This window comes from Manacus vitellinus, unplaced genomic scaffold, assembly GCF_001715985.3.
Source record: "Manacus vitellinus isolate BGI_N305 unplaced genomic scaffold, ASM171598v3 scaffold_6_pilon, whole genome shotgun sequence".
Lineage (NCBI taxonomy): Eukaryota > Metazoa > Chordata > Aves > Passeriformes > Pipridae > Manacus > Manacus vitellinus.
Window position 1 is genome coordinate 26,541,910 of NW_021940750.1, and position 21,839 is coordinate 26,563,748.

Consider the following 21,839-nt stretch of genomic DNA (forward strand, 5'->3'; position numbering starts at 1 on the left):
AATCCCTGAAAACCTATGTTGATTTTAACCTGCCACCTGAACTACTCTAGCAGCATTGCTGTAAAGTTTGTACGAAAGGCAGCTGAAAGGCTGGATTTCATTGACATTCTGTTGAAACATAATCTATTTAAACACAGTTTATCAGTTGTGAAGATTATCAGAAAAATACAGCACAAACATGCCCATCAGGAATAGAAAGCCAATTTACAGCGAGTAGGTGTACGGGGCTCAGGAACTTGGTCACAGTATGGAGAGGCTGCATGGGGCCAGATAAAGATATCTGGTTTAGGATGAGGATGAGGAAGATGAGAAGATACAAACAGTTGGAGAGGAGACTCTGTTCTTGAGAGAGAAGATGAGGAAGTATCAGAGGCTAAAAAGCGAAACAAAGAAAATGATAAAGGGGTGTGGGGAGGGCAGGAAAGAAAAAAGATTCAACAGGGTTTAATGGACTAATAGATGCCAAAAATGTAAAGCATTTGTGTCACAATTCAGTAAGATGGAAATGGCTTCTACATAAAATAAATATCACTTCTGAGAGCAACAGCAATGAAAAATACCCCTTTACTTATATGTACTCTCCTTCCATACTAAACTAGAGTACAAAAGTAAAATAAATATTTTTTTTCACTATGTTCTAATGCATAAATTTTAAAAATAAATTAAAGGGGAAATAAAGACCAAAGTCTAAAGTAATATTGTTTCTTCCTATAATAAACTCAGTGGACTCCAACCAAATTGAATACTCTGCTTTTTAAAAGATTGAATGCAACTTCTCTTAACCAAATAACCAATGAGTCTCTGGTGATTTCCATACACATATCTACTTTTGGATATGAAATGTGTCTGTCTCCCTATGAGATTTTACTTCAGTGATTGATTCATCGAAACTCTTTTTTTGCACCCCCCTCTATATTTATTTCCTTCATCAACATATACAAACATAGGTGCATGCCACTCACAGCAAGTCAGCTGAAACAGAGGGCAAACTTAAAGTAAATTAGGCACAGTTATTGACCAGAGCACTAGAATCAACAGTCTTGCCTTGTAAGAAACTCACAATACACTCTTTTGATATTCAAGGGCTACACAAATTTAAACTTAAATCTCTTAATCATTATGGTATTGGTAAGACCTCTATATAAAGCAGTTTTTTAATAACTTTTTTTTTAGATGTCAACTTCTGCTTAATTGATACACCTAAAAAAAAGGATTTACACCCATCAAACCTAGATTTTTTGAAGGATTTTAAAAATTAAATTTCAAGTACATAAGAGTTCAGATTTGAATTTTAGCTCTCATTTCTTGGTATTTAGATTGACTGAATTCAGGGCTAGACAGGCAAATGGCATCATCATCATAGATGACAAGCAAAGTCAGGAAGGGGAAAACTTCTAAATTTTTTTGTGCATACGCACATATACACAAAGTAGCACTACACTGTGTAACAAGGAAGGGAGCAAACATTTTCATTCTAAGAGGATTTTCAGCAATAACTTTCTTGCATTTTAACATTCGTTTATTTATTTGTCAAATTCCTTCTGCATTTCTAACCACTGTAGATCCACAGAGTTTGCAGATAAGCTCTTTCAACCCTATAAAGGTCTAAGATCCTGATCACCTATTGTTTTTATCATCTACTATTGTGAACAATATGTTATTGACAGTCTGCTTGAGCTTTCTCGAACACTATGACAAGCTTCACTTCTTTCATTCTTATATATAACCTTTTAATTCCTGCAAAATTTTTATATAATATTCTGGAAGAAAAATTCTGGACAAATCCTGGATGTGAAGTTTTTTTATATATTGAGAGAGTACATAACAGAGTTCTAGTCCTTGCCAGAAACTGGTATTGCAATATACCAGATTATTGGTATTGCAACAAGGTTTCTTCTGCTAAAATGAACAACTGAAAAAACCCACCAAAAAACAAAACCAACTCCAACTCTCAATTTAAAAAAAAAAAAAGGACCCCCCCATCCTTCACAATTACCTTTTATAAGATAAATAATCAAAAAGGGACCCCATAATTTTAATTTCCCATCTTGTTCTCCTTGACAGTGAAATTCTAGCAACACAGGTGAGATTCAGAAAAAAGACAATTTGGACCTGCCAGAAAAATCAGAATGTATGCAGAGATCCTGTTTTCCAATCAAGATATTGTCTGCAGAACTTGAATCTGGGGCAAGTTTCTTGGAAAGCTCCTCATTTTGGATGAGGGTTCATCTTTACTTAAAAGCATTGAGGAATCTGCACTCTTTAAAATGCAGCAATTCACTATGCTCTCAAGTGTGGTAGATGTAAAATAGTACACCCTGGGGGTGTAGATCAAAAGCTGTATGTCCCCACTGGAAAAATAACAAACAAAAAAATCACAACTAACCACAAAAAGCCCTTTTACAACACCCCTCCCCAAAAAGCACTTTTTTTAAGGCATAAAATTTTATCTATAGCTATGTCTATCTATATATGTAAATGAAACCTATAAAATCTATATATATTCTTAAAAATGAAACAATGAGCTAGACTAGAATATAGAATGATCACCACATATAATGTCATCTTCTCCATTTTAACTACACAAATAGAAGGAGACATAAAATTCCACATTAGGGGCACCAAGCTACATTATGCCATAACATATTGCAATTCTTTGAAATCAGGTGACCTGATCTTTGTAATCATAACTGTTTGCACTATAGCAAGCACAGAATACTTTTACTTTATTTTAAATTCAAAACTGAGTGATCATTCAATCCAATTTTAACTTTCAGAAGTTAAATATCTAAATTGGATTTTTATGTAATGCACAATTCTGATACTAAACAAAGATACACATTACACATTTCAATGTATCTTAACTTGTGGGTCAAATGTACTCATATTCATAGTTTGGCAAACTTTTCTATAAGCTGTTTGTGTCAAAGTGTGATTAAACAGAAATACACCCCTGAAAGGTGTCAGGAAAAACATGCTATGGTTTTCATATAAAACCCAGAAAAGAGAAAACTCTCAAAATTTAGAACACAAGCAAGATACTGTAAAAGTTACACAATTCCTTCTGCAATCTTCACAGAATGCATGTCTCATATGCTTTCTGATTGTATAACTTTTAAGGTATATTAATTTGCATTATGATAACTGAATATATTAATATAGGAAATGACATATTGTCAGTATTTACTGACATGTAACAATCTTAATTTTTATGTAGTGCACCTGTGTACTACAATTTTTATATGTATATAAAAATAATACAGTATATACAATTTATAACAAATAAATTTTGCTTACAATGTCAACTATGTCTACAGTAAGCCTACCCACCAATGTAATTATATTTTAACATAGATTTTAATTCATTTAATTAGCAACAATGTCTTCAATTTTTTTGAGATTAAAACTTCTGAAATTTTTTGATTTACCTTTTAAACAAAAATGTGCAAGTACCGAACAGGACTTTGGCAAATAGGCTAGTTCAGAATACTAGTTTTTAGCCCTTGTGTAACAAAATACAACTAAGCTCAGCAAGTTCCATACTACAGATATTTACAGAGAATGTGGTCAGCAAATACTTCATAAATAAAAAAAGAAAAAAATCATATATCACATAATGTCTATTTCTACTTATATGATAACACTGAAGATATAACTTCATTTTGCAAAATAAACTAAAAAAACTAATGCAAAATCTAGCTATGGCCATACCATTTTACCTATTTCATTGTTCAAATGTAGCTCTTACCTGTTTCAGGATCACTGAAATCTGGTAATGTAATTGTATTAAGCTGTCGTCTGTCAGCAATAGCTCTGTCTAACAGGCTGCTCCCACGGCCAGAGTCACTGCAGTGAAGTACAGAAATTGTGAGCTATTAAAATATAACATTTTATACCGATATACAAGTTGCATGCTGCCCTACTCCCACAAAGGTTCTTGCTATAAAAGTTCTGGCTATGACCAAATTTAGTACCAAGCACCACTAACCACTCACAGTGCATTAAGCCAGTTGCACTGAAATAGAATCAAGCTGAGCAAAACTAAACCCGTATTTACTTCAGCAATTCTGTTTTCATAATTAATACAACCGCAAAGGAAATAATGGCTTTTAATTTGGTTCATAACAACACTTCTACAGGAAGGATCTACTGTGCCTTAAATATTTATTTAATATGAAGTACAGCTATCACAGAAAGGCAGATGTAAGTTTGAAAATCCATACCTCTCTCAGATTGAAGAGAAACACTAAACTCAGGACATCTAATTTTTGGTAAAGATGTTATAAAGATGCCATAACTTCACTTCACATAAAAAAGCATCACAATTAGCTCCAGAGTTGTGGGGCGGGCTGCCTGTTTTTTGATTTTTTTTTTAAATATAGGCACATTTGCATATTAACTGCCTAATGTTGAATTTGATTCTAACAACATAGTAGGAACATTTTGAACACTTCTAACATCTAACAGCCGATGCAGTAGCAGTGATTTTCACTCATTGCACCTGTGGACAAATGCACTTAATTTCTGTATTAGCTGTAACTCAGTATCTGCCCCTCAGGTTTCTTGTTAATATGCTTGCTGGAAAACTAATAGCTCCTAGAACTACTATTAAAGATTCAGCAGAAGAACAGGGACTAAAGAACTAAGTGCTCTTTCTCCTCAAGATGAGGCGAGTACTGAGACACGTTGTCAGCAAAGTGTGAGGAAGCACATATGGGCATTCCTTCTTTAATATTCTATGCTTAATAAAGTAATTTCATTTTTAGGATTGTAAATCTGGTACTACTCACTATCAATGAATATCTTTTTAAAAGTCTCATTAAAAAAATAGAGAACAAAGCACCTCACAAACATTAATTAAGCTTTAAAGCAACTGAACTGTTAGCCCAGCTTTGCAGAGTGCAAACTTTCGTCTGATTCTCACTGAAGAGAAAAACCTGTACAAAACTCCTAGTTTAAAGTAAAGCCTGAGAAACTTTAATCTAAACTGCAAGACTGGAATTCAGCACATCTCTTCATCTGCCTTAATTTAACAACACCCTCCTTACAAATTTGAACTGAGAGAAGGTCAAGAAGCCCCTCAATAATTCCTTAGAGTAGCACACTTCAAAAGTCAGTGAAACAACATCCCCTCTTTCTACCGCTGTTATTAAATGGTATAAATACAATTTTGTATTACCTAACAGTACTGCAATATTTCCTTACAAAATTACATTATTATAGCAATCCACATGAAACAGAAGGGAACTTTCTGGGACACACACTATCAGCTGTAGTTGTTACATCAGTTGGTATAAATTTTCTGGTAATTGCTGTCTTCAATCCACAAGCAGCAACGTGCCACATTGTTGCTGATGAGGAAAGCCACACTTAGCCTAAGTATCTTCTAAGACCAGCTCTGTCATTGTGGTTTGTTGTGTTTTCCTAATGCAAACTAAGAAGTGGAAAAATAGTCGGATATTTTCTAATGCACTTCAAGCAGCAGGCTGGAGGTACACATTTAAACCTTCCAAGCCTTGCAGCACAAAGTAAGTTTTAAATTCATATTAAGCATCTCATGAGAAAAAAATCTGTATGTCAACTGAAGACAAAATAAAAAATGTTCTAAATCTTAGGCACACTGTGGCATTTGGCCCTCACTTTGTGTGGTACATCTAGTTATTTGTAATTTATTTTTATTATTGAAATATTATTGAGGGCATTGAACCCAAGTTTATTGCACAAAATCAGATGAATTGAAGAAGAAATATTTAATGTAAACCACAGCTTATCAAAAAAGTGACTTCTTATCTCACTGGGAAAATGAGACACCAAAATTAGTTTTCAGTCCAAATCAGAATAGAAGAAGATACTTCAAATAAGCATAAAGGATATTTAAATCTTTGACAAACAACAAGCCAAAAAGGTTTAAAGTTATTAAAAGACCTTTTATTATTGGTTTAAAGAATTATTAAAAAAAAAATTTCAATTATTTCCAGTGGGAGACATTTTCAAATGGTGCTTTGCAGCAAAATGAAGTGCATGTTAAAATTGCAGAATTTGGAAAATTTAACTTTTCACAACAATCCTGTATCATCATTCTTCAGTATATAAGGAGTGCTGTCGGGTGAACAGAACTTCTCAGTCACATTTCAGACCTCAGTGAGAATTGTTATCCCAGTCCGACCGATCTGGATCACTGTAATACCATATGAAGTTATTCAGCCCTTAAATTTCACACAGACGAGCCAAAGAAAGATTACAATTCAGTATCTTTATTCACTGTTTGATGTAACTCTGAATGTGTCATTTAGAAAACCCGTCTCCTTCCATCATGACACTTATCCACAGTTCCTGTCCATTCCATTCCTAACTTGATTTTAACGCATCACCAGAGCTTCAAGAAAAGATTTAAATGTTAAGATAAAAAAAGCAGAAAAACTATCAGATGCAAAGTAGTTCTTGTTAATTTTTCCACTTAGATGTTCTTGAAGAATGGCGATGAGAATTAGCAACCACTGCTGTTTGAAGCTGACACAGCCAAGAGTAAATTTTCACAGTCACTGCTGATGTCTGAAGGAGGCATTAAAAGTGTGTTTAACATGGCACAGTAGCTCTTAGCACAAAGACAACAACAACTATAAAGTAATGACAAGCTATGATTAGAGCCCTGATCTCTGTAGAAGATGTCACAGCAGAGAAGGAAGGTGAAAAGTTGTGCCACAGTACATGCAAAGCCTCTCTGAAATTACATAGAAATTTTAACTATTCTGCAAAGCACAGCACTCCGATACTAAACTCTTAACCCCCACTGCCCACACACACAACCAGCTACCTAAAATAAACCACCACCCACCAAGGTAAAAGAAAAATTTTCTCCCAGGTCCCTGCTGCTCGTTCAGTGACTTTGACTTGAAACCAATTGAGCTCAAACCTTCCTGGTTGCTGACATACTTGCTTTCTGTACCCTGAGGGATGCTCCCTGTTCCACAAGGCAGTATCGGTCTCTCTCAATGTGCTCTGAGTGACTCGAATCCCTTCCCAGGCTTTTCCTGCCACACCTTCCAAATTTTCCTGCTCCCAACTGCTCATTAGCGTATTAAGGAGAGAAGCAATTCTCCCTCTTCAGCCATTAGGTCAGCTCTCTCAATCTTCTTAAAGAGTTTCATGTATTTACATAACTGAGATCAATTTAGAGGAAAAAGTGAACAGCCAATGTTCATCATACTGCTACACAGGTATCTGATGCCACCTGGTACAAAGTTCTTCTGCTGTAGCATCTCTTCTTCAGAAACTGTCAACCCTTCAAACGACCAAATAGCAGAAAATTCTGCCTGTCCTCTTCTTCAGGTACTCGATAAACATGTTGAATAGTACCAGCATGGATTTCTGCTAAGTGGCCTTTCCATTTATTTCACAGCTTGCTAAATATATATGGCAAAGGACCTCCACAAAAACATTTTGGAAACCCAAACAGGACTATAACAACTTATCTACTGGTAATGCCTTTGAAGACCTAAATAGGTTCATAAGCAAGACCTCCTTTAAAAAAAAAAGCCATGCTAACTTTGCAAGCATATCATATCCATATGACCTCTGATGCTTTAGTTTTAATTAATGTCTAGTCCTCTTTCATATTATTTAATGAAAATTCTTGAACTATATTTCCACTACAGCAATCTCTCCACTTACCAATATAAAAGACTCTAAAACTCCAAATTGGGAAAAAAACCAAGACCATACAAGTACGTTGAGAATGGATGAGTTACCCAATCTCTCTAAGCAGTGCTCACCTCTGCAGAATTTACTAGTTTTGGCATACCTTACTTCATAGAACCCTGGGTACTTCTACATGACCACCAACTGATGTCTTTGCACTTCATCCCCCAGATTCCCAGAGGATTAGTTTGTTCATATGAAATGCCAGACCAAGCAAATGCAGGACTGCTAACCTAATATTGCCCTGCTGAGCAGGGTAGCGAGCAGCCTAGAATTCTACAGCATCTTACCTTGGGTTAGTGAGATTGTAGCAGGATTTCCAAATCTGGAGCATGTGTTTACACGTAAGGAGTGCTTCATCTGGGCCTCTGCACAGAGACTCCAATTTGACTTTTGTAAACAGTAATCTAGTGAAAAAGGAAATTAAAAGAGAAAGAAAAGAGATTCCCATTCAAGCAAAACATTTTTAAAGATAGTCAACATCACACTAAACTGGAGGAAACATAATTTCAAATATAGTCATAACTTAAGTAACAGTTTAATGAAGTAATTACATAAAGTCAAATATGTAATGTCACCAAAGTAACAGTGCTTTTTACATGACGGCCTTTTCCACTGGACAGAAAGAACAGTTGAGAAGACAATGTAGCTTAGTGAAATTATCAAGAGCACTAAGAACAGTACATCACACGCTGAACAGTGGCATCCATCCCTGCCCAGGGGCAGCAGTGGGGAAGGAGGGATTGGAACTAGATGATCTTCAAAGTCCTTCCAACCCAAGCCATTCTATGATCTATATCTTCACTAAAAAAAAAAATAAAAATCTTTACTACTTTCATGAGAAAGGACAGTATTTTGCATTAACTGGCCTCAAATGACAGTAATCTAACATATAACCCACATAAGAAAATAACTTGGTACTGATGCAAGTTACTTCCCTATGTTATCAAGTTCTCTTACAGGAAAATGGAAGAGGCTATACTGAGGAAGATACCACTAGACCAGACAAGATTCAAGAGAACTAGTCAGCATTGGTAAAGTCAACCAGAAAACATAGCTCCACTATACATTATGTTGACATCAGCAGACACAAAAATTGATATTTGATTTCAATTTTGAACATTTACAAGTGAGAGTCTGAAGACAGCACAGCATCCATCAAATATGCAGCAAACCATTCATAATGGATGCAAACATCCTTGCCAGAAGTCACTATAAATTAATTCTGATTTCAAAGTTGATGTTTCTAATAGCAGCAAGATAAATAAAGTGCACAGCCTCATAAGATGACAACTGCATATTCCTCTTATATTCCATGTATCCCGTTGAAGGTTCTCCACAGAGGCTGACTTAGACACCTTCCTGGATATTTAAAGAATATAAATGCAATGTGATAATAAAGGAGCTAGTCAATTGGTATGCACATTTATAGGAGCCCCAGCATCTGGGAACAGAGAATACACTAGAAAAATACTAATTTAAAAGCAATTTTTAGTAAATTGCAGGATTAAAGAGCACAAAGCAGGAGGAGAGTATGGATATAAAACTGTTAGCCTACTTTCCCTTTTTAAACCCAGGTGTACTTTGGCATTTTGTTCCAGCGCAACCTTAACCATAACAAGTGAAAAATTTATATGATTGCTCATATGGTTTGTGTGGGAAGACTGAGAAGGGCGTAGAGGGTGGGCATGTGTGAAAGCTCAGAAGTTTCTTATCCCAAACACCAACTTTTTGAGGCTGCTAATAGTAATTGCAAACTGCCAGAGAGTTTTCTCAAGAATAAGAAATTACATCAAGTGCCTCAGCAAGTTACAGTAGCCAAAGCTTTAGCGTTGTGCTGAACGTCCTCTGCAGAAACTACCCAGCATGTAAACCTAAAAATGAATCACACTACCTTAAGTGTACAATATGTGTGTTGTGGGACTGGGGGGGAAACGAAAGGCAGGTCACTGAGTTAGTTTAAGAAAATGAGCACCTGTAGATAAACCAGGTAAATACAGTCATATGCAGTCTCACTTGATGTCTTGAAAGAATGAAGAACAAAGTAATCAGTTACAACAGTTTAGCTTTCTTCCTATTAGTAAATTGGATTTGAGCATACAGGGAGCTATATAGATAATTTAAAGTCATATTTCATTTGGCAGAGATGTACTCTCTAGATATTAGTTTAACTGTGACTATATCACTGCAAGAAAAAAACATCAAGGTCTGTCCATCACTTTACTGAATAGAGAAGAAAAATGACAAATAACATCTTCCTTCCCTCATGCTCCCCTCCATCTATTTTACCCTTAACACATGCACACAGCTCCCTCACCAAAGAAGACCTTTGCCTCAAAATCCAAACCCAAAATCACAGGAATCTACCTTATACAATCCCTCTCCTGTTTCTCTGTATGTAAAAGACAGTACTTTTTACATTTTGAAGAGCCTATAGAAGTTTAATTTTTTAAAATCTGTGATCATAAAGCACTTTACAAAAGTTATAGAACACAATCAATTCAGAAGCACTGAATTTGCAAGTCATTCTAGAGTCAATAATCATAATATATACATTATTATGTACAGTTTACAGATAAGACTGAATTTACATTAACAGTCTTCAAGCATTTAAGATGTTCAGGAATCTTGTAGCAGAGAGAAGGCACAGGATCAGTAATACACCAAGATTTAGCATGCAAGATATAAAAGCAAAAATGAAGCAGGAGATAGAAAGGGAGGGGATTTTATTGAGAAAGTACTTAAAAACACATATAAAAAATAGCAGGAGTCTGTACAACAAAAATGTTGGAAGTTGGGCTACTAGTGCAGGATTCAATGTCAAGATAGCAGAAGACAAATATACTTGTAAGAATTAAAGCAACAGAGGAGTTTGGTGCTTCCAGATGCACTTAGTACACATGCAACATCATCCCTGTTTCTTGTGCATTATGACAGTAAACATACTGGATTGTTGCACATTTCCCAAAATGCAAACAATAAACAAAGTATGATGAAAAAATATTCACAATTCTAATAAAGAAATGCTAGGGAATTGTATCTAGTAAGGAACAAATGAAGTACATTGGTGTGGGATTAAACCAAAAATAATATTTTGAATAGAAAAGGTTGCATTTATAAAGCCACACAGAAAACTTTTTTGGATCAAAAAAATATTTGGATTATAAATCTTAAAAGAACTAAGACACTTCAGAAAACTGAAATGGGATGTTAATAACAAAATGAAAACCTGCCAACTTAACAAATGGGGGAAGGAAGGGAAGGGGAAAGAAGCAATGGAAACTAGGAATACCATCTGACAAACTGGTCTCCCAAATTAACTTAATTTTTTCAAGTTCCCCTGAAACATGGCTGGAGGTATGAGCACCTCAGGGACAAGTATTACCAGGAAGGTTTTAGAAACCAAGAGGTAGAACATCTGAAAAAAGCTTTTCTGAAAGATCAGCTTCAAGCATCTGTGGAAACAGCTCTTCTGGAATACAGCCTGCATTAGTAACACAGAGAATTTTAAACTTTACAAGGAGCTTTTCACACCAGGTTTTGATACACTGTTAAAAATTATGAAGAATAGATAAAATCTACAAAGTGATAGGATGATTAAAATTAAGCTGTACATTTAATGAGTATCATGAATTATCTGTTCATGTCAGTTTGTGAGAGTCAGAAGTTTAAGCTAGTGGCACATGGTGACAGAGTAACCTTGACATAGTGGAACAGCAGTTGACTAAGAATGCAAGTACTGAGGAAAAGACAATTTCAAAAAAGAAATTAAGAGTAGGACAATGTGTGTCAGAGACCTGTCAAACTGGAATAAATGTAACAAATAAGAACAGAAATTTGCTTGGGTCAAATCTTCTGGGTTAGGAAGTAGGTAAAACAGGTTCTTTTAAAGACCTACTAATCAGGCATTTGTGCCAGCATCAGCATCTGATATGGATGCAGATTTTTATCATCAGCTAAAATTAAAGTGAATTGTATCATTTTAGGAGACTAATTACCCAGACACAAAATGGAGAACAAATCAAACTCTTAAGTGGAAAGGCTTGGTTATTCTTGGAGCTAATAGCTGATAAATTTATGAAATAGCTACTGAAGCAGCAAATGACTCCATTACTTCAAGACTGTTCTCACTAGCTAATGGGGACATTATAAAACAGCTGCTGATAATCTAATCCATATATTACTGGATATTTATTTAAATAAAGAATGAAAAATCCCAAAGGAGTTTATAACTAGGTCTTTGAATTTCACTGTCATACACCCAAATTATTTGATAGCAAAGTTTAGCAAAGATATCCAGAATGCAGCAGAAGCCTGGTGTTTAACACAAAGATGCTAAAACCTTTAGGGATCTGTATCTCAAGTTGAAGGGGTAAAACTCCCTGTGTGACAAGCCAATCACTGATTAACGGTGAGCAAGTAAGACACAGAAACATGCAGAGATCCTATCAAGAATAGCAGGGGACAGGCAAGGGAGAAAAAAAATCAGCACAGAAAGCCACATCTTAGGTACCTAGTAAAAAGCAAAGCTAAACTACACCTGAACAGGTTATTATTATATACAAAAGTTATAGTCTTTTAAGGTTTTTTTGTATTTAAGTAAGAAAAAAAAGAAAATGTGCATACTAAACAGGGACAGGGGGATGAAAATTAAGAATATTCAGGAATTAATCCCCAACCTCCACCACAATCCTTACCTATGTTGTCTCAGATATGAGAACTATAACAAATGGAGAATAAGAATGATTAAAGACTGATCGATGATTAAAGTTAAAGCAGTAAAAAATAATCCATTTTTCAGAATTATGGAAACAGTGGCAGGTAAGATTGTCTTTTCTAAAGTAAAAACTTTAAAGAAAGTACCACTTCTGTAACGACTGGGGAACAGCAACTATATTGCCAATGCTTTTGTCAAGAGGAAAGGAGTATTAGATAACATCATTAATGAAAAAAAGGGTTATTGTTCAAGTTTAATAAAGAGATTGTACCAACAACCTGTGTAACAGTTATTCCAAACCAGAGCTACCTAACAGCTGGGTTCATCAAGGTAAGACAGCTGTGAAGAGGCCAGATGCAATTCAGAAAGACACAGTGCCATTGTACAATACCCCAGTGAGACCACATCTGGAATGTTATATGTAATTCTCACTGTAAGAGTCAAAACCACACACATGAGGAATTTCAAATTAGAGCAGCCGCAGAGAAAGGCTGCAAGGGTGATCTAGTGACTGGAAACTGCAGAGTAGGAAAAATACTTCATTTAGTTAGTCTAGCAAAAAAAAAAGCCAAGAAGAGGTACAAATTCTATCTATAATTACAGATGAGACAAGCACCATGAAGGGAAAAGAATAATTTATCTAGAGGATAATGTTTCCACAAAAATGAGTATATATAAAGGCCATTCGGACTATTAAAACATTAAGAGTGGAAATTAGGTCTCAAGATTATAAATAAAATTGTAGAAAAACTGCTTTCTCACAGTTTGTTTTGGATAGACTGTAGAAGAGGTGGAGCAAATAACCTAACTTCTTAAAATACAGCTGATTAGTTCATGGGAAAAAAAAAAGGAAACAAAAACCAAACAAAACCAACTCCCTCCCCAAAAACTAAACCACACAAAAAAACCCCTCACCAAGTCTAATCATATGACTTGTCAAATCTTAGACTAACTAGTTTGACAAATAAACCTTTTTTAACAGACAACGTAGGCTTCCTTTCATAAGATCTGAATTTAAAGGAAAAAATAATTATGGTGATGTAAAACTTACATTTACATGCATATTTCATACAGTTTAATCTCATTTCTGTAACAAACTGTCATAGAGTCAATTGCTTGTGCAAATTAAATCAGATTAATGCTGGGACCCCACAGAGTAACTGAAATGGGAAAGCAGTACACAGAATGCACAAAATGAATTAAGCTGGAACAAATATTATTCAATAGTGATTATCTGTAAGAATCTAAATCTATTCACCTTTCTAAATAAAGTGTTAGCAAGTCATTTCTTGCACTCGACAATTACATATATAGGAAAAACCTCTGATGACTGTTACAGGAAACAGAAAACAAATGAGGAAGTAGGAAGAAGCCAAACCTTGGCAAGTTCAGTTTTGCTATGTCAGTACATTCTATCAGCAACTGCCCTTTTAAAAATCTTGTAATTACTCATAAATAAATGGCTCAGAAGAAAAAAAGTTAAAATTAGAAGAAAATCCTAAAGTTCCCAGTGTTTATTTCATCCACAGTTCAGATTTTAACAGTTTACTGTCTGCAAGTTAGTAGCTTCTTTCAGAAGGAGGAGCTAGGGCTGACTGCTTTAAGATCCTTCACACGGGAATTTCAATTGAATGCAAAAGGACTCTTAATTTACATGTAATATATCCTCCTAATGAAAAGATCCTTATAAAGCACAGTAGGAAACTTTGCAAACAAACTGTTCAGCAGCATGGCTTAATAGCTGTCAAGCCACATTTCTTTTTAAAATCACAATATATAGTTATTGGAACAAATACAGCCTTTGCAATCTATATGTGGAAACACATCCTAGAAATAACTAACCAAGAAGCAAAGAAGACTGTCAAAAGACAGGTAGTTGAATATAAGTCCCCAATGAAGTCATTATGCTCAAAATAATTAACACAATCCTTTCCAAAAGACACGATGCAGGTGATTCTCTGTAGTAATAAATGATATTGAAATATTTTTTGCACTTGTTCGCATGTGATAAAAACTGGCTACAGTGCCACTGAAAGGCCAGGGCACATGCCTTTACTGTCAGCAAGTATGGTGACATTCTTTTCAGAAAGGACGTTTGGAGGTGGTCTTATTACAGAAGCCGGCATCAAGAGTATGAAGTTACCAGTACTACAGAGGGCTTGACAAAGAATAATATAAAAATCAATGGCTGGAAACCAATACGGGATCAATTCAAATTAAAAACAAAATTGCAGTCTTAATGAAGAGTGCAACTGAAACAAGCTACCACGTGCTGCAATGGTTTCTCCAGGTTTTGCTGTGTTCTTATCACGATCAAATGTTCTCTGGAAGGTAAGCTTTAGCTCAACCTTTATTAACAGAAAAAGTGAAGTAAAGTAAATTTAGGGACTTCTAATATATAGACAGTCAGGTGTTTTAAAAATTGATCTTCCTGGCTTCAAACTATGAATTCAACCATTCAGTCTTGACAGCTGTCCCTTTAACATCTGCTGTATAAAGCTTACAGCTTCACATTACTCAACTCCCAAACATCTGCCTGATCACCAAAACACAAAATGACACAATTGCAAAAATCTATCTTACAGGGAAAACAACAACATGAAACTAAATAGAATATGAAAGAATACAGTTTTATAAAGGATTTATTTACATGGTCAGTGATCTTAGATGCAACACTTCTATCACCATGATAATCAAAGTACAGTAAGAAACTTATGGAGGTGTCTGCTGCAATTGCAAACTGAACTGCTGCACAGTCTACTCCACTTTGAGCATTCAAGAAAAGTTTTATTATCAGGAAAGATACAAGTAGTTCATTATAAAACATCAAAAATCATCATTTTTAAGTACCTTGAAATCACTGTATGCCCAACACAGGCAACAAGAGGTCATGCAAACAAATCTAGTTTTTGTAAAAACTCCAGAAAATCATTCAACTTAAAAAAAGAACTCCTAAACTGTTTCTCAATCAGTCACCAAACCTTCTCCAAATTTGGCTGCACAGATCCCAAGTACTGGGAAGCCCATACACGTATAGAAAAATGGATGAAGTAAAAATGGACTGTTCGGATTGCTAACTGAAACATGACTCTCAAACAAGCAAAAGAAGGAAAAGAAATCAGCCCTCAAGCCCCAAAATAAGACAATTTTGTGAAAATCATGAATAGGTATACTTGCTGTGCATTTGATGGCCTTTCTTGCACCCTTTGAAATATTATTCCTCATATATTTGTTCATAAAGCAGTTAGTCTTGTGAGTTTGGTGTAGTGTATGTAAACAGTATTCCATATTATGAACTCAACGTCCCTAAGAAAATGTAAATCTGTAAACTATAATAAAGATAGTTTCTGACTAAAGCCAGAACAAATTAGTTATACTTGAAAACTTTTTGTTTTCCTGCCTTGAATACCCTGCAGCAGCCAGCTCATGACCCAAACTGGGACTCTTTCAATCAAGTTTCAAAGAAGAATCTACAGCCTAGCAACTATAATTCAGGGATAAGGCCCTGAGGCCAATGACCAATTTGTTATATAAAGTAGTATCTACCAACAACAATGTCTTTTTAATGAACCATTCAGTAAAAGCATATAAGAATAACCATAGGAGAAGGGGAGTTAGAAGAGCCCAGAATAAAAAAAAACATAAGCAAACCATACTGTCTCTCATGACTTACAGAAAAATAATTCCTGAGATCTAATTCATATAACTCCCAAGATAAACAGGATCAAAATGGAATCGATTTGAAAAAGTATGTTGTCAAATGTTGACAAGACTGTATACGCAACCTATGGCAAGCACAGCACATCACTACTTCTTATCCAATCTTATATCACCATCCTTTCCTCAAATAATTCCCAGTGCTCTATTTGTCAAGAAAAAACCCCAAAACACAAAAGCTTAAGTTTTACCAGCACCACACACTGCAGTGCAACTATAACCCACCTTGGGAAAGCAGAATACCATACTATTCCCTTTAGTTGATAAATATCCTTGCATCCCACAAAACATCAGTGTATGTATCATCCTATATTGCCTCTACCAATCAGCTCTTCTTTTATGCCCACCTGAACAGCTCCCAGAGGGAAACAGGTTTGTTATTCAATGAACTGAGAGAGATGTTAAAAGGCCCTTTGATTCTAGGAAATCTAATGTAGCTCAATAGAGCCCTTGAGGGTCAGGAAGGAAAGGATTTAATAGTTTTCAGAGGAATGACATATTGGCCTGATGATTCTGTGAAATATTCTCAGAGCAAAAAAACTGCCATCACACTTCAAGAAATGTAAATGTTTAAACTGTGAACTTAGTCTTCAGTTGTCTTCAAACCTGTTACCATATGTCTTTCCTTTTTGAGTGTACTTAACATTAAAATAACATGCTTGCACTTCTGAAATAACCCATCTGTTGTTCCCTACTTCTGCTACTTTAAAAGCTTGTCAGATGCTCTCCATTACAGTTCCAATTTTCAGCATAAAATTAGCAATTTACTATTTATTTTGCCTAATTACACTAATTTCAGGCACTATATTCATCTTGAAGTGCCCCAACACTTGAAATAATGAGGGAACCCCAGTCAAGATTAAGAAAACAATATCCCTAGTATTTAATTAAGAAACCTAACTCTGTCTCCCTTGACTGAGAATCTAATTTTGACTAACCATGAATTAGAAACAGATAGAAGTGTTTTTTCAAGATTTCACATCATTCAAAAGACCACTAAGATATAAATTCCTTGTAACAAGCAGATAAAAACAGGGAAGAGTCATACAAAGGAGTTTGTAAATAATGCTCCTCAGGTAATCACATATATACTATATATATTGCACAAGGTTTACAAGCCAAATATGAACCGATGCAACACAACCACCATTACCTTGCATATCCTTGAACACACCCTCAGACTGTAATGCACACCTCTGGGAATGCCTATACATTCAGAGGAGGAAATCAGTGGAATAATATAGTCCATTTCTGATGGACTGTTAATAAATGGATCATTTGCAGCAGCTGACCAGGGCACACCTAACACCTCAGGCTACAAGCTGGGCGTTAAAGAAACCCTTTGAGGCAGGGGAGTGTTTCTTGTCTTCACACCAATGACTCAGCTGTGATAACTCCCCTCTGGGAAGGCATGAGCACGTTCACACTCAGCCTGGGGGTCGTCTCTGCTAATGGGCAATACTGGACTGGTGTAATACGCAGCTACAACAACCTAGACCATCAAAGATTCCAAAACTATCCCATGACTCACAGAGCTAAATCACCCATTGTGAAACTCTCTGTCCTGTAGGGAGGTACTGGGCATTCCCACCTGAACCTAAGCATATATTGGGACTTCTGGTACCACTCATAAGATCCTGAGGAGAACCAGAACTTTAACAGGACTGCAACTGCCACTCTTGACAAGACTGTGATCATTACTTCCACAGAACTGCGACCATCAGCCGGACCAACAGGTTTCCTTTCCTTTTACTTTGCACCCAGGGGGCCACGTGGTGCTCAGCACAGGGTTTGATGAACACCATTCTGTTCTTGTCCGAGGGTGCAGGGTTACACATCTGTCTTTGGGGGTTAAAACCAGTTTTTTCTCTGTACTGTATCACTGTATTTATTGTAATCCTTTTAATAAATAGTAACTCTGACTTGTAATCTCTCTTGAGGTGGGTTCGTTTCTCCCATCGGTTTACTTTTAAACCAGCACAGGAGTCTAACAGGAAATACAGAGAATACCAAGAAAACTCTTGTAGTATTTACTTATTAGGATTGCAGACATAACTGAAAGATAAAGCATAAAGATAAGTGAAGTGTTTACAAAAGCCAATAAAGCACCACAGTTGAATAATCAAATGTTTCAGCGTATTTAAAAACTAGCAAGCTGCAGGGGAACACAAGAGGATCTCTTCCCAATCTGCTAGGAAATACCATTATATTGTTTATAGAAGTTGCAAAATAAGAAAATGGACTCAGTGATACACTAAGCACTTGTGTATATGTACATACACAGAGCACCAGATACAGTGTTCAAGAATAGACTGTAAACCTGAGGTTTTGCTGATAAATCCTTGCAAAAATTACCCAGTTATGTGATGCAATCAATCTAAATTTATATTATTGACCAGATATGTCTGTCTAACTGTCAGTATCAATTGCAGAGAGCATCCAAGAAATCTCAATCATATTTTTGACTTCTCTGGGAACTTGACGGCACTAAAAACCAGATTCTGAAAGACTTTCTAGAGATATATATAGCTGTGTTGCACCTTGGATTCTTCAGCAATTGCTGCCACATCTGATGGTGATTCCTAATGCCAAGATATTCCTCTCAAATTCCCTGATCTGCACCAGTAGACTGTAACACAGTACACTGTACGGACACAGTGTTTGCATTATACAACAGGACTAATGATTTAGAATCACTATTATGACTCATATGATTAATAATACACACATGCATTAATACAAAGATCAGTATTGTCATGAACAACTTGGGCAACATGTTTAACCAGAGCTGCAGTATAAACAAGTCTGGAAAGGCCATGAACCACATTTGAAAAACCCATAAATACCTTTTGAATGCTCAAGAGTAATTTTAAATGTTTTACTGAATGAACCTTTGGTTTTGCATTACAAAAGAGATTAACGTAATAGGGAGCTCTCCTACAACAATGGGGAATTCTGAAACTACAGTTTCAGACATACTTCTAGACAGTTATTACTCTGAGAGATACAGCAGCTTTGTCTGTAACTTACACTGCCACTAAGCCGCAGAAAATGAAACAAGGACAGAAGATGACACTCATAGTTCTTTGAGCATATCTCTTTAACAATAATAGGGTACAGAATTAGGTTGCTGATACTTCAATTGCATCTCAAACTATGACTTGCTGACATGTCCCTTGGTCCTGAGGAAAGCACAGACAGGTTTGAGAGAGGAACTGCTAGACAGTTCTGAAATCATGAAGCATGTGTAGAAGCCCCCTGATAAGAACCAAGACAAGCCATAGGTGTGTGGATAAAACAGGAAGTGAGAAATAGCAAAAGGTCACAAAAGCATTTACACAGAACTGGCTGCAAGCCACAGAAGTTCTGAGGAGAGGTGATATCAACAGAAGTCCTGGTCATATTTATAAGGAAAAAGGCAACAGTACCTTACACAGACAGTCAAAAGGAGAACTGAAATGTCAAGGAACAGGAAGGAAAACCACTGCAATCTCTATTTTCAAACTAATAATTCTTTAAAAAATCCTATTTTTTTTTGTATGTTGACATAATAACAATTTATGACACAGGCCAGTAATTTATAAGTTAATAATGAGATACTTCAAAAAAACTGTCTAAACAAGCATGTAGGATATTTGTAATACTATGGATTACAACCTTACTGACAGTTGATAAAGACTGGAAAGTTGGAAGACCAGAAGTTAATGGAAGTTGTCCCTGAGATATTTCACTGTAAACCATTTAATGAGACTTTCACTAAGAAAATAAATTAAAAAAAAAAAACAAAACTAAAAAAGTACAGAACCCAAGTGTATTTTAAGATGTCCTCAACATGAAAAATAAACAGAAAGAATAATTTCTTTCTTAAACAAGAGAACATTTACCAAACATGCTTCTTCCCTGTTCACTTGTTTAGTTATCCATCAGCCAGCTTCAGATGACTGGTTATTATCCAGGCAAAACAGGAGATTCTCTGTTATGTATTTTACAGAACACATTCCATACAATATGCATAGAGTTATCTGTAGGATGGAATAAATCTATGCAAGCTAATAGTAAAATCCTGTTTATTCTTCTTGGAATATTGCATAAAAACAGAAGATGCAAACATACTATAAAGCATGCAACAGGGAGAAATTATCTACACAGAGTGTAGAAAAAAAACTATAATAAGATCAACTATACAGGTCTATCCTCCCTTCCAAAGCAATACCTTAATCACTATTTAAAAAGTGTTTAATAAAGAGAGTTGCATTAAATGGGCAGGAGGGAAGACTACTGCAAACAAAAAATAGACTAAACTTTAAATCCATCCCCTCTTGAAATGAATGAGATGAGAATCTAGAAAAATTAAGTATGAGAGAAAGCGCAGAAAGCAAACATGACATTCACTCACATAAAATTTTCTGGATATTCACTCAAGGCCATATCAATGATATTCAAAGCATCATGATAATGTTTCTGGGCTGATAGTAAGAGTGCAAGGAGATGAAGAGAGTTGGCATCATCTCCTTGTAGTTGCAGAGCCTGACGAACATAACCCAAAGCTTCTGGTATCTGATTTGAAAAAAAAAAAAAAGAAAGCGCCACTATTAGAAGTATTGCCTATTACTTGACTGCATATCCATAAAATTTTCAAAATACACATAACATGTAGAATTCTATACACTCCTGTAAGACGCTACTGCGAAGTTTAAAATGGATCTGATGCTCTACAGTAAAAATTAAGTAAGATATATAAAACAGTTCCCTTCAACCCCTTAAAATATTCACTTACTATTCTCTTTCAAGTATTGGTTGTACTTCTAAATGATCTTGAAAATACTTTAATTGTAATGTATTAACTAAAATGTATAGTCAGACAGGAACAGTAACTTTTCTTTACGTAGAATTTCATTATCTCCTCAGCAGCATGTGCTTTTGTTCAAAATAAGTACATTAGGTGCTAAAAATGGAAAATTTAGTTAAGCAGCATGAAGATTTTGGAATTCAGAAATACAGTCATAGCCTGCTACTGAAAAATGTTTTGTGCTAATTGACAGTCCATTCCACACTAATGTGACATAGACCAAGGTTTGCGCTCCTCTGTCAATAGCAACGACAAGTAGTCACCTAGATTGTGTTCAAAAATAAACAATTGTGCTCAAAATTAAAATAAAAGACAACATAGGAAAAGGCTTATCATGATAGATACAAAGCAGTTCCACAATATACAAATCCATGTGATATATGGTAGAATGCCTCAAACATCACAGCTGCACAAATTGGACTAAATTTAACTCTTTTATAGAGTTAAAATATTTTCCAGTTTTCTTAAACACTTTTTTTGTAATTTTGTTCACAATAATCTAATCTCCTAAAGGTACTCAGAAAGGCCACGGATCTCAGCAGATACTCAAGATTTAAGCACTATCAACATCATTAAAGACTAGATTCAGGAGTCCCACTCTCCAGGATCTGAGCAGAGATTACACATAATAGGTAGAAACATGGTAAAAACTGACTTTTTTTTCTTGCCATCTAGCAACATAAATGCTGAAGTAAGTGGATTTACTTATGTCTTATTTCTGATCCTAGAGCTGGAAATACAGGCAGAACTCCAGAGAAATCTATAGATAAGACTGAAGGTGTTTGGAGAGAGTATTTCAGGGGTTTTCTCTCATATATGCATATAGGCACAAGGAAAACCAGGTTTTTATTGAAGAAA

General features: G+C 35.5%; 1 protein-coding gene across 2 annotated transcripts in view; it reads right to left on the bottom strand.

The window, feature by feature from the left end:
* TTC7B (tetratricopeptide repeat domain 7B) overlaps positions 1-21,839 on the bottom strand; it is a 117,688-nt gene that overhangs the window by 42,624 nt on the left and 53,225 nt on the right. The window contains exons 15-18 of one of the 2 annotated variants that reach the window (XM_018082848.2): positions 20,529-20,689; positions 7,989-8,105; positions 3,749-3,846; positions 209-373 (exon numbers count right to left, since the gene is read on the bottom strand). In XM_018082848.2, coding sequence (XP_017938337.1) covers positions 209-373; positions 3,749-3,846; positions 7,989-8,105; positions 20,529-20,689 — 541 coding nt within the window. The remainder of the gene's footprint in view (positions 1-208; positions 374-3,748; positions 3,847-7,988; positions 8,106-20,528; positions 20,690-21,839) is intronic. The other variant, XM_018082849.2, reaches the window with a different exon arrangement.